The sequence below is a fragment of the Dermacentor silvarum genome, chromosome 2, assembly GCF_013339745.2.
Source record: "Dermacentor silvarum isolate Dsil-2018 chromosome 2, BIME_Dsil_1.4, whole genome shotgun sequence".
Lineage (NCBI taxonomy): Eukaryota > Metazoa > Arthropoda > Arachnida > Ixodida > Ixodidae > Dermacentor > Dermacentor silvarum.
Window position 1 is genome coordinate 197,866,819 of NC_051155.1, and position 13,047 is coordinate 197,879,865.

Here is a 13,047-nt window from a genome sequence, read left to right on the forward strand (position 1 = left end):
TTGCGGTATCTATGAGCACAAGGTAAATTTAATTCTTGTGCTCGTTGACGAAGAATGCACCTGGTATAGTTTTCATATGGCGCTAGATGCAGCTTATGATGGCCACAATGACGTCAGTGCACTAGATAGTCACACATACAGTGTTATGCTTTTTGATGGGGCTTTTTTCACCACATTATCACTGTCAATTTGTTGCAATGCAAATTTTTTGTGCTGTCCCATTTCTTGTTCGCGCAGCTTCTAGATGTGCTAGTTACCCAAGATGGGGGCCACAACTTGTGTAGTGGCAGGCATATGAGCATGAACGTATGTGCATGTGCCATGCCATGTCTCGACACCAGGTGCTTGTTTCAACAGAGGGTGCAAGAACGCAGCTTGGCATGCACTCGCAGTTCCCGCAAGCGTTTTGCCCTGTATGTACGACCCTGGTTTTGCCGACAACAAATTCAACACTCAGTCCACAAGGCCAGATGTTGGATTGCAGAACATGCTGACGGGGCACACAGAAGAGAAACATACAACAGAGAGCTCCATTGTGTGTGTAGCACTCCACTGTCTAGCGTCTTCTGTGTGTCCCATCAAAATGTTGCGCAATCCAACAGCTAGTATGCTATAGTACCAACATGCCCAGTCTTCAACCTCCACAAGGGCAGCTGACCTAGTGTTCAGACTAACAGATGGCTCCATGAAGTAAAAATTTATTGCACGAAGTAAACTGTACAACTAGTTTGAAGCAGCAGTCCAACGTTAAGAATAAGTATAATGGCTTGCAACACCTTACTTTAAAACTCTCACCCACTCAAACTTTAAAATATATAAAAAACCTGCAGGAACTCGACAAAGCTCGCATTGACTGCTTAAGTCAGAAAGAAATAAAACAAGCAAGGAAAGCCCTAATCTAAAGAACAATGCTTCACATCAAAGAGAAAAGAATGACCTCACTGGCCACAATAGCACCCACACATCAGCAGTCTAGCCATGGGAAAGCCACACCCAGTTCAAAGCAGAAGGTGGAACAATGTCCAAGCAACAAGCACAACTTTACAAGAACTGTTCAAATAACAAAGCTTCAGATACCAAGCAAGAGCACCGCTCACAGCCACTAGCAGCAACAAAAAAGGCTTTTCCACAAGCATGCAGGAGAGTAAAGCACCGGGAGGGAAACGAGCAAGGTTACTTTTCCCCACATTCTCTACAACTGCACAGTGCTCAAACCCCCGAAGTTGCCACATGGAAGAAGGGGCGCCACAAGCAGGCAAGAGAGTCAGATCAGAGAAGGAGGAGTTCCCCTCACCGCTCTTCCTCCTTGCGGCGCAGTGAAGCATTGAGCTTCCTCTGGACTGCCGGGTTTGAGATGACCTTGCGGGAAGCTTGTGGTGAAGAGCCCTGCGCAATCACTAGATGTCGCTGACCACCCAGAAGAATCTTTTTCTTGTCCTCGGTCTCACTGCCTTCCTCGGTAGACGACTCAGAACTCGATTCAGAGCTCGACTCCTCTTCCTCGTCCTCCTCCTCCTCCCCCTCATCCTCTGAGGATGACTCGCTGCCGGAGCTTTTTGGAGACTCGGCAGAGGGCTTCTCTGGCTTTAGAATGGGCTTTATGGGAGTTGCAGGTGCTGCATCCGAAACAGGCTCTTGTTTCAGGATGCCCTTGACGTCTTCCTTGACCTCCTGGTGTTGGTCCTGCTTCAATATGCTTTTGACAACAGGCTGGGGTCCCGCTTGCACCTTCAGAATTCCTGATGGCAACAGATTAGAAAAAAGGATGTTACCAGCCATACTGTCACTTAACAGTGCAAAAATGAGTGCTAAAAGCAATTTAGAAGGGTTGTAGATCGGCCTAGTTGGCAATCCATTATGCTGCCAAGGTGCATAGCGTGAAGCAAGACAAGATTACAGATGGAAGTTGGCACTCATGTTTATCTGTCACCGTCTGATCTTGTACGGTGCACTATACACCTCAGCAGCTGAAAGCATGCAGGTACAGTTTGCATGGAAACAACCAGTCGCAATGAAAGGCCAGCATACCTGCTTGATCAAGCTTAAACCATTGTGATGGCTTGCATCCAATAAAAAATTGTATCACATCTTGTGACAAGCGAACCTAGCCACCTTTTTCACTAATCATCAATATATGCTATAGACTAAATATATATTCTATCATGCACTATTACAATGGATAGTTATGGTGGATTTAAATAGTTATGGTGAAGCTACTACAATCTCACCATCTTCAATAAGATAAAAGCACCAGAATGACCTCCCTTTCCTTGCTAATAACACTGACTGTTTGGAATGAAGTTAATGTAGCAGCTACACCATCTGATAGCAGAAAAACTATCAGCTCCAAGATAATGCTCTCAAGGGCACTGTGACTTTGATGTTGGAGTGCTTTTGTTACAGTGAAAGAAGCTACAGAAAGTTCTGTTGCAGTACATTTCCCATAATAACAATGCTGACAATGCAATGGCAGTTTAAAAAAACTTGGGTTTTCAAAGTGTCAATCATCTACTGTACCAGCAATTCCAAATGCAAGAAAAAGCTTGATAGAAATACATTTATGATTGAGCAGTTGCAGCTAAGCAGTATTCCATCAACTGGTCTTTCCAGCACCAGGAGCCCAGGCCTAATTCACTCTTGGCGGCTGCGGTATAATTCGTCGAGCTAGCTTGGCACCATGGGAACATCCGCCGCAGTGCGTAGTCTTTGTTTTGGATGTTCGAAATTGGCTTCTGTTTTTTGTTGAACTTGCGCTCTTGGTGTCACTATCTTTCGAGTATAATCCGACAGAGAAGGCTGTCTTGAACGATGAACAAGATGGTGGCGTCAACATGCCGATTAGCTTGCGCAGCAGATGACGTAAGAGGCTCCGCGAATCGGAAGGCGTAATTCAGTCACGTGCGCTCACTCCGCGAATAGGCTTACGCAGTGCGACTTTTTTTTTTTTTTGGCACGGATTTTCTACTTGAATTCTGAGTGGATGGAAACAAGTGGGCTGGATATTGAATACCAAGGCTCTTTCGAATGAGACCAAAATGGCTGCAGTATCGTACGTAGAACAGCAGCAGTGCAGCGCTGAGAAAACCTATTTCTTTTATGTTTTTTTTCTTTTTTAACCTTTAAAAGGTTAGAAAACCTTTTAAACCATCCTTTCATATAGATACCTTAATAATTCTGCAGGCTTCTCTAAACCGCAATGCCTTTCCCAGATTAGAATACAAGCAGTGAATGTTTCTTTCAATCGTGAAGATTTATTATTGTGTCTACATGTTCAGCAGTTCACATTAGTCTAGTTACACAGCCAGGCTAATTGCATTTATAAGCTGCACTTGAGTTGCGGCCTGCAGTAATTGCTATCAGCGCCAAGATGTAAACGGAACTGTATAGGCATGATTCCGTGGGTTAGCATGATACCATAGGTTAATCGAATAATTATGGTTATTTTACTTCATTAGAGCATCTAATAGTGTGCATAATGAACAGTGCTCTGTGCATCTTGAGTAAAGTCTATGTTCATTATTGCATACTTCTAACTTCTATTTAAAGGGACCCTGAAACGATTTTGTACAAAAGTACTGAGTCATTAGGGTAGGTCCTTCTGATCATTAATTGACGCATCTAGGTGCTCCGAGTAAAGTGTGTAATTTATTACAATGTTTTAAAAAGGCGCATCGCTACCGTTTGCAGCACGCCACTCGCATGAATTTTAAGCCGCCCCTGACCATTTGACGCGATTTGACCATATCATGTCAGTAGGGCCAGCTATCCGATTGGCTACCCAGGGTGCGTCATCGATAATTTTTCCAACATCATGGTGAACAAATGTTCGTAATAGTTCAAATGTTAGTTAATTTGTTTCTATAAAAAGAAACAGAAAGAGAATGTACAAGGACAGTGTATTTTAATACACTCTTGAAAGCACTTCCGGCACACAGCAAGTGTCGTCTGCTTGTGTTACAACGTGCTCTGTGTTAACGCGAGCTATGCGGTCTGTTGGTCTCAATCTCTTTTCGCGAGCACCATGGTTCACCCTCATGTTGTGGGCTGAAAACATAGCGATCGGCGACATGTCAAGCTGCGACATCGTGTCCCTCTGCAAGGCAAACATGCGAGCGAAGTGGCTGCAGTGCTGGTTGTAGGTATCCGATCGGCACCGGCATCTACGCGTTTGCAGCCGTCGCTTCCCGTCGAAGGATTACTATACAGCACAGTAGTGATTCGCGTGTCCGGTATTCGGGTAAACGCAAGCGCAAGCCGACTGCACCAGGCTATTATTCTAGGTCACTCTAGCCGCGTGTTTTACAGGATGAGCGGAAGCACAAACGTGAACGGCCTGGACGGTGCAGCCACCTGGTGGCACAGAGTGCCCCCAAACAAGTAACTAACATAGCAGTAATCAGGTATATTTGACTTTGCTGCTGGTGTAAATTTTTGGAAGAAGCGTAATCGTGAACACGTTTTTATAGATGTTCAAAATGTTTTATACTTGGTTACAGCAATATTAGCTATTGTTTGGCTGGTTAAGCTCTGGACCACCAGGTGGCTGGACCATGCAGACCGACTTTAGAGCGATCCGGTGATCAGGCCGCTCACTCGGCTCACTTACGCCTGCGCTGACTGAAGCTCCATCATCACAGCAATAGTAGTATGGAGGGGCTTTAGTTTACGCTTTCACCTATCCGTCAAAATTCCCAGTACGACTGTGGTTAGCTGAATATCAGACGCGCTCGAAGCTGCGACAGAATACTCCAACGCACGCTATTTCGAAGCTCTCGCTTGGGACCAAGTGCCTGGCGGAGAGATTGGAGAGGCTTCGTACGCTGGCTCCAAGAAAACCGGAAGTACATAACACGACGTCATACCACGACCTAGAGCCAGTGAAGGCGGAGCTTGGCCCTGATCACTCGATGAACGAGTTGAGGAGAAAAAGCATGGCTAGGGAGGAGGGTAACTTGTAATCGTCCATCGGTCTCTTAATACGAGATGCTTCACACAAATTGTTATGCGAATGTTTTACTGTAGCTGTACCCTACACGTCTGCAAAAGTTGTCCGAACCGTTTCAGGGACCCTTTAACTTCTAACTTCACAAGCCAAAACAGTTTTTGGCACCACCAGCTGCTGCCTTTCAGGCGTGGAAAATACGAGTATAAACACTGAAATAATGCACAAAGCTAGAAAAGATCACATCGTCCAACTCTTACACCAATATTTTGCCAATACATCTTGAAATTTTTTTTCATACATTTGCACCGAATTTTATTACCTCAGCTTGCATCAGCACTAAACCAGAGTCTCACTTGCCTTTTGGGGTGGTTCCAGGAGCAGGCTCTACTGGGTCTTCTGGAGGAGATGAATGCGAGCGTATACGGTTGAGCGGCACACCAAGCGTGGCCAATGCAGGCACAGCAGGTTCAGCGCACGACTTGGACCCCACAGATCGCCGCATACTGTTGGACCGCATGGGTGGCTTCTGTGTTAGCACATCCAGGGTGACCTGTGGGCATAAGAGCAGCACACTAGCAAAATTGCCTGGCGTTAATGAGCACCAGCTAGTAATGAAATGCATGCAAATTGTGATGTAAGCAAGAACATGGCTAGGGTTAAGCATTTTGTTTTTATTTTTACAAAATTTGTGAGTGCTTTCTTGTTATCACTTTTATTTCCACTTGAAAAAAAATTGTTTCTTCCAGTTAATATATTTTCTGATGAACTTTCATTGCCATTTCTCAGTGGATAATTTTTCTAGTGTACCTTACGATTTCTTTTTTTTTTTTTGCGAATCTCTTATGCACTAATTTTGCTAAATCTGAAACATAATGCATGACTGCAGATTCTGCCCTTCAACAATGGGGTTGCAGCCAATACATGGAATAACAGTTTTCGAGAGGCAGCCTAGCAAAGGCAGAATGCCATACAAGTGCATATGATATTTGAACACAATATTTGAATATGAGACTAATGCAAATAAGAAAAAGTAACGATTGCTTTGGCGACAGGCTGACACATGACACTGGCTTGCCAGGCTACTGCATCGGAGCACATGTAGGCTTGCAGCAGCGCACGAAAACACCGTAAATTGGCTTTTATTGATCCTTCTTAGTTTAAACTGAACTCGGCATACTTTTTCCACTTAAGCAGAAAGCACTGGACCCTACACATAACATAAATATGTGTCATTGCTCACTTGTGCACAAGGCTCTGCCATGGTTTAATAAAAAAAAAAAAAAATCAGCACCTATAAATCCTGACGAACCTTGATATATTAGCCCTGGTACCTGAAATATTGGTTTCTATAGAACAAATTAAATAGTGCTGCAATACTGAAATATGCAAGTGAAAACTTTTTAGCCACAAAACAAAAGAGCTTGGCATCCATGATATACCAGACACACACAACAGACAGTCAAATTCCTAGAGGCTGACACCTTACACAACCTTGATAATTGCTTATCGTATATCAAGCAACTCATACAGGCTTCCTGTGTATCATTCTGATGAAACTAGATGGGAAAATTTCATTTCATAAAACGCAAAATCGTAAAAAAGGGTGTCGAAAAAAAAAAAAAAAAACTGCCCAATTATCCAACATGTTGCCAGCCACTGCAAGCTAGTCGGCAGATGTAGCAGCAAATTTTCTATGTGCGCTGCATTTTGCATCACAATGACATTAATATTTTCAGAACAGTGAGTTCCCTTTGTACACCAAAAATGTTGCAGCAGAAAATTCTCCAGGTATTGTCAGGTGTCACTGTTAGTGATGTCTGCCCGATTGCCATTGGCTACTAGCACGTAGGTCTAACCAAGAATTATAAATTTTAAACTGGCAGCAACTAATCAGAAGGGATGCACCAGTCCACGAGCAATCAATCAACAACAAGAATAAGTGGAGGTTTCATCCCCAACAAGTCACCCTGTGTGCTAACATGACCAGAACTGGTGCTAACGCTACTCAAAATCGTATGCAGCCTGCCTGCATGCCTCTACATCATGGCAACAAACATGCAACTGAATTAGGCACACACAAAATCCATCACCATCAAACTTTCACGCAGATATTAGCATAATGAAATGCTAGACTAAGAAAATGATCCCACAGTGCTCAAACAACAGATATCCACATGTAAGCAGGCAATGCCTGCTTACACATGGAGATTCTTTACTGCTTTTATCTCCCCTACTTCTTGAAAGACCTGGCAGCACAACCCATAAAGTCAGGTTCGCCACACGGTTTTTGAAGTCAGCTTCGCAGCAATACTTGTGTCATGCGGCAAAGCATGCAAATGTTGCAAAGGCGGTTTTGGTTTAGTGTCGGATTACACCATGCAGGCAATTTGCGGCCAAAAAAAGCACACATTATGATCCGGTAATGCCGTAATAAAACATTGTGAGCTATGGTTATTCATTGAAAATCTTCCTAGGGCGGGCCGAAATTAGGCGTTTACGACAAGAGATTATGAAGGCACTGACCATCCTCTAAGCTCAGCCTAGACACACTGCCACTATTGGCGTCACCATAGGGCTCAGGCGCGTGCGTGCTGACTAGTTAAGTTTGAATTATTCAGCGAAGACCAATTTCAGGATTGAAATAACGAAAGTTTGGGCCTGCTGAAACGCATGGGCACTGGCCAAATTAACTGAATTAACCTTAACCAATCGAATTAACCGAAGTTGAATTAGCGGAAGTCAACTGTATTACTGGAAGAGTAAAATACAATATTCGTGGAAATCAACACGGTGGAGGCAATGCATTAAAATAAGATGCAGTGCAACTTATGTTCTTAATATCTAGTATTAAAAGGGCTGCCGTAACTTTCAACAATTTTGCTATTTCCCTCTGCGCTATTGCAATTGCGAAGCAATTCTCAAGACAATGTTTCCTGCCTCTCAGAATTGGCAAAATTTCATGGTAGGGTCAACTTACGTACAGTAAGCCATTACATCATGTGATGTACTGTGGGTTTTGTGATATTTGCGTGGAGTGGTACCACGACCACAATTCACAGGCAAGAAATACGACGGCCTGCTATGGTGTCATGTAGCTGTGGCATTTTGCTAAGCACAAGGCTGTGTTTTATACATGAACCACATTTCAATAGGGGAGAAATGCACCAAAGCTTGAGTACACAGCATGTTAAGGAACACCAGGCAGTCAAAACTGATCTGGAGCCCCCCACTCAGCATCTCTCATACCCACAGTACTCCTTTGGGATGCTAAACTGCCATCAACCAATCAATCGGGAAAGACTGAAGACAGCAGCCCATGTTTCCTTTGCCAAGGTACAGAGAGTGGCACGCAGCTCACCTTCTGGTTGAACATCTTGAGCTTGTCAGCAAGGCTCATCTTGGACAGATCGTCCTCCTTGACTTCAGGCTGCTTGTCCTGTTCCTGTATCTCCTTGGCTGCCAGCTGCACTTCCTCCGTCGTGACAGGCTGCGTCTGGGAGCGCAGACGGCGCTCGGCTACAGTGAACCGTGCTGGTCGCTTTCGCTCTGCACCGTTTCGGGGAGCATCCAGCACTGCCGACTTCTTAAACATAGACACCTTCGCTGCCACACTAAGCTTGCTGGGATCCAAAGTGTCGTCATCTTTCGTAGCATCAACTGTTTTCGCAGGGCTTGGTATTCTCTTTTGACCACTACAAAAAAAAAAAAAAAAAATATGACAATGCAATACCTGCTAAATGTGCGCTACTACACTAACTTCTTTGTTACCACAGGAATATGACCACTTTTCAGGGTTTAAAGAAAATACTTGTTGCCGTAGACAACACTATACTATGTAATGCAACATTATAAACTGTAGAAAGATGATTGGCATTTCCAAGTAAATAAGTTGCAAGGAAAATATTTATTACATAAAACTAATTTCTAAAGCAGACATTTTTGGGACCACTTTCCAAAACTCACCAAAATAAAATCACTACACAACTGTTCTATGGGTACAGAACACAAAAGATCCTTCCGGTGCCCATGTCATGCAGTGAAGCCATTCCTCGACTTCACGAGGCAAAGGCAGATTGCATTTCTGCAAAAATCGCATTTGATGTGCTGTAATCCCGAGGCACACATTTTTTTTTTTCAGGAGCAGCAGAAAGCATATCCACACGAATTTTCACCGTGCACACCACAGTTCAGCAAGAGTCTCATCAGAAATCCCAATTTTACCGCAGAAACAAAATGAAAACCAATTCTAAAAGCCACTTTCCTGAGCTGCAGATAATAGCGTTATGTCATTGACAACTGGTGATTGATTTGAATGGACATGGCAATGAAAAGGTTGAAGGAAACCTCAAGAGGAATACTAACACAGATTTGTTAGGGAAGCAGATTACTCTTTAAAAATATTTTCCTTGCAATCAAGCAAAATTTCTGTACCAGAAAAAATAGAAGACAAAATTTCCCTTGCAGAGTTTTCGATTTTGTGTTTGAAACACACAGGGTGGTGATGTAGTGACCTCAAATTATTCTGTAACCCGTTTCAATTCTTTTGGCACCTCAAAAAATTTCAAAGATGTGCCCAGATTCACCTTTATACATCTTACAATGCATGGTTGTGGATTTTCGTCTCCTTGGATACCAAGCACTTGCTTACACTTAGACCCAACATATTAACAGTTCTACAAATGAAATCAGTTAACCTAGCATAAACCAACCTAATGGCTCCTTAAAAGTGTTAAAATTCTAGCGTTTTATGTGGCAAAACCACAATCCAATTATAAGGCATGCCATAGTGGGGGACTCTTGATTAACCCTTTGCGGTCCATTGTCGGGCCTCTCCCGACAACGCAACATAGCCGCAGCGGTCCGCTGTCGGGCACAGCCCGACAAGCTTTCTGGTGGTTAAATTGTGCGCCCATTTTCTCATTATGCATGTTGTGCCATCTCTTTAAAAAGTCAGTGACTGCGTTGATTTGAGCTTTGCTTTTTTTTTTCCACACTAGATATCATAGATATCACAGCTCGAGTGACGCTCAGCTCAGATTCGACGCCGCTTGCAGCGAAGCATGGCCGCCTTTTTTTGCCGAGTGCCTTCTATGGCAATAATTTGGAAGCTTTTAGCAAAAGTGAAGACTACTTTAGTTAAGAAGAGAACTATGTGGCTCCATCTGACGACTAAGAAAGTGATTGAACAGAAGCCAGCGACGCTGGAGACGGTGGCAACAACAACAACGATCATTATTGGGCAAATTTTGCATTTTCCCGGAAGTCGATGGAATGGTGGAGGAAGCTTTTTTTTTGGCTTCTGGAAGTTTTGATTGTAAACAGCTTCATTTTGATGAGAATGCAGCTCCTGAAGCAGGGAGAGAAAGAGCAGCGACACCTACAGTACAGGAGGAACCTGATAGAGCAGCTGGTGGGCGACGTACGAGCTCGCGCTAGGAAGCGGGGCCCATCTGCACGTTTGGACTGCGAACAAAGGCTGGATGGGAAGCGCCATTTCATATACAAGATGCCTGGCTGAAGCAGCAAGGACTGTGCTGCTTGCAGCGACCGGAAAACAAAAGGGGGCAGGAGGGAAATCGCGATTATTTCTGCATGTTTTGCAGAAGAACACTGACTGCACCCAGGAGAGTGCTTTAACTTCCACACATCGCCCAAGTATCGCTAAATGACTTGGGGACAAAAAGAAATGAAAAAATAAATACCATGAGAGTTTTTCTCCCACAGCTGTCGTTTCCTTTAGCGGTGCCCAAAACTAGCGAAATAGTTTCGGATTGGAACGACCGGAAAGTGGCTCAAAGCTTTAGATCGCAAAGGGTTAATTTTGAGTACCTGGGGTTCTCCAAGTTAACATGCACCCAATGTACAGTACACAAGCTGCTGTGGCCGGAATTTGATATCCCGACCTCGTGCTTAGCAGCGCAATGCCACAGCCACTAAGTCACCACGGTGGATAATGTCTCTTTGGTGTTCTTTTGAAACTGCTCTTTCACACTTGGAATGTATCTGCAACAGTATTGTTGCCAAACAACTGCTATATGGGAAGGTGAATGCCACCTGTCCAAGGAAATTGCAGGCAAAAGTAATGTTGCCACAATATGGCTCCAGGCTATCTACAAAGGGCTAGTAGTGCAGGTACACTTACGCAGCATCCATCTTGATGGCCTCTTCCAGCTCTTCCGATGTCACTGGCAGGGTTCGTCGGCGTTCCCGCTGCTGACGAGTGCTTTTGGAAGGTGGGCTGTAAGGCAGTGGGAATTCGGGTTTCTTGCTGTATGCCTGCGGATCTTGCCTGAAGGCTTCCTTGTTGAAGATACTCAACGACGCTTCCTTCAGCACCAGATTGCGAAAGGACCGCACAGACTCCAAGCTGTGTGCAAAGAGATGTAATTTTACGCATACCTGTGAGCAAGCACACACGCACGTACACAAACACCTGGCAAATTCGGAAAACATTGATTTTACATGGGAAAGCTACACCCGGGATGCAGAGGATACTGAAGGAGAGGGAGTTCCAAATTATTGTTTACGATACTGAGTTAACAGTTCAGCAGAAATGCGCAATGCAGAAGTAGGTTTACAAAGGGCAGAGACGGTGTCCAGCTGAAAGTAGCAATAACCTATATAAGAAATCCCTACAGGCACCTTAAAACAAAGGCTCTGCAGTTGAATAAACAAACATTTGATGCTCGAATGAGCATGAATTTGGTGACCTGGGCAGTTTCTTTTAACTGAGATAAGCAAGCTGAGCTGACCAGAGGACTACCAGATGGCAATGCGAGGGTGAACTAATGAAGCCAACATTTCAGGAACAAATTGTTTACCTCGTGCCTTAGTTTCCGCACAAGTATTTTAGCCTTTTTGCGTGTGTCAGAATGTGAAATCATGGATCAAGGTTTAAACCACAATAGCGTGCTTGTCTCGGGAGTACCGCAACAACTAAGCCAGTGCAGCACAAATACTTATAATGCAATGAATGTGTTGTAACCCAAAACCACTGCACGCAAAGTAATTGGAACTGTGCAGCAAAATAGAAAATTAAAGCTATGGTAAAAAAGTACAAATTGCTTAGAACATAGGCATAGGTGGCATAACAAGTTACGTTATAATGTCTTGTTTTACAACTATGCTATAATTAACTCCTTCAGAGTCCTGTCTTAACACTTTTGCCAATAAATTATTCTCTTCAGTCCAGGCAGAATTCTATATGTCCATGTACCATGATAAAATGAATGCAATTCATTGAATAAACGTTACGCCCAAGGCGTCTTCAGCGTGTGATCTATATGTATAATGGCTATGCTTTAGCATGAAAAAAATTTAACGCGTAAGAATTATTTGCCCCATTACGCGAAAATACGTCGGCGTGACTGAAAGATGGTACCAAAAATGGCCAACAGCGCAGAGTAAACGCGTTAACAAAAGCTCGGATTGACAAATTTCTCGGTGAGGTTCCTGTGAACAAAATAATTAACTTTGAAAATAAAATTTGGTACGTTTCAGTCTGGATTGGAAATCGAAACCGGGCATCCGGGTTGCAAGACGAGCACACTTCCCTAACGCCACGGTGGCTCCACGGTTCTGGTTTAATTAAGATGTGCCCAGTCCATGCGTCACCGGAGGCGCCATGTCACGAGTGTATAAAATGTGCACGTTCATGACATTCCTGGGTCTACAAACAATATGATGCTTTCGCATTCCTACACGTAAGCAGTCTGTGCCACATTTTGCCACATTGTGCCACCATGCCACTGCAATAATGCCGTATCTTCCACCATAAAAGTACTAGTACTTGGCAAAATATACTCAATATTGCTTCATTACTCTGAATGACTGCCTATTTTTTATATTTTTGCAGACTTGTTCTGTAGTGATACGGGAACGGTACTCTCGGAAATGTTCTTCAAACTTACTCATGAAATATTCATGTAATGGCCAAAATTTCGGTCGTCATGATATGTTTGTTTTACGAGAGAGTAATGATGCTGTAGGTAGGTTTGAAGAATTGAGTGGGTTCGGTAAATCAGGTTAAAAAAGAAAGGAAGGCCAGCAACTATCTGTATTCTCATTAAATTGATCTGGCAGTTATCCAGACAAAAGATATT

General features: G+C 43.6%; 1 protein-coding gene across 1 annotated transcript in view; it reads right to left on the reverse strand.

The window, feature by feature from the left end:
- Positions 1-682: 682 nt before the first annotated feature.
- LOC119440646 (uncharacterized) overlaps positions 683-13,047 on the reverse strand; it is a 62,368-nt gene continuing 50,003 nt past the window's right edge. The window contains exons 9-12 of the mRNA XM_049662996.1: positions 11,088-11,312; positions 8,304-8,637; positions 5,303-5,495; positions 683-1,739 (exon numbers count right to left, since the gene is read on the reverse strand). Of these exons, the coding sequence (XP_049518953.1) occupies positions 1,291-1,739; positions 5,303-5,495; positions 8,304-8,637; positions 11,088-11,312 (1,201 nt within the window). The 3' untranslated portion in view covers positions 683-1,290. The remainder of the gene's footprint in view (positions 1,740-5,302; positions 5,496-8,303; positions 8,638-11,087; positions 11,313-13,047) is intronic.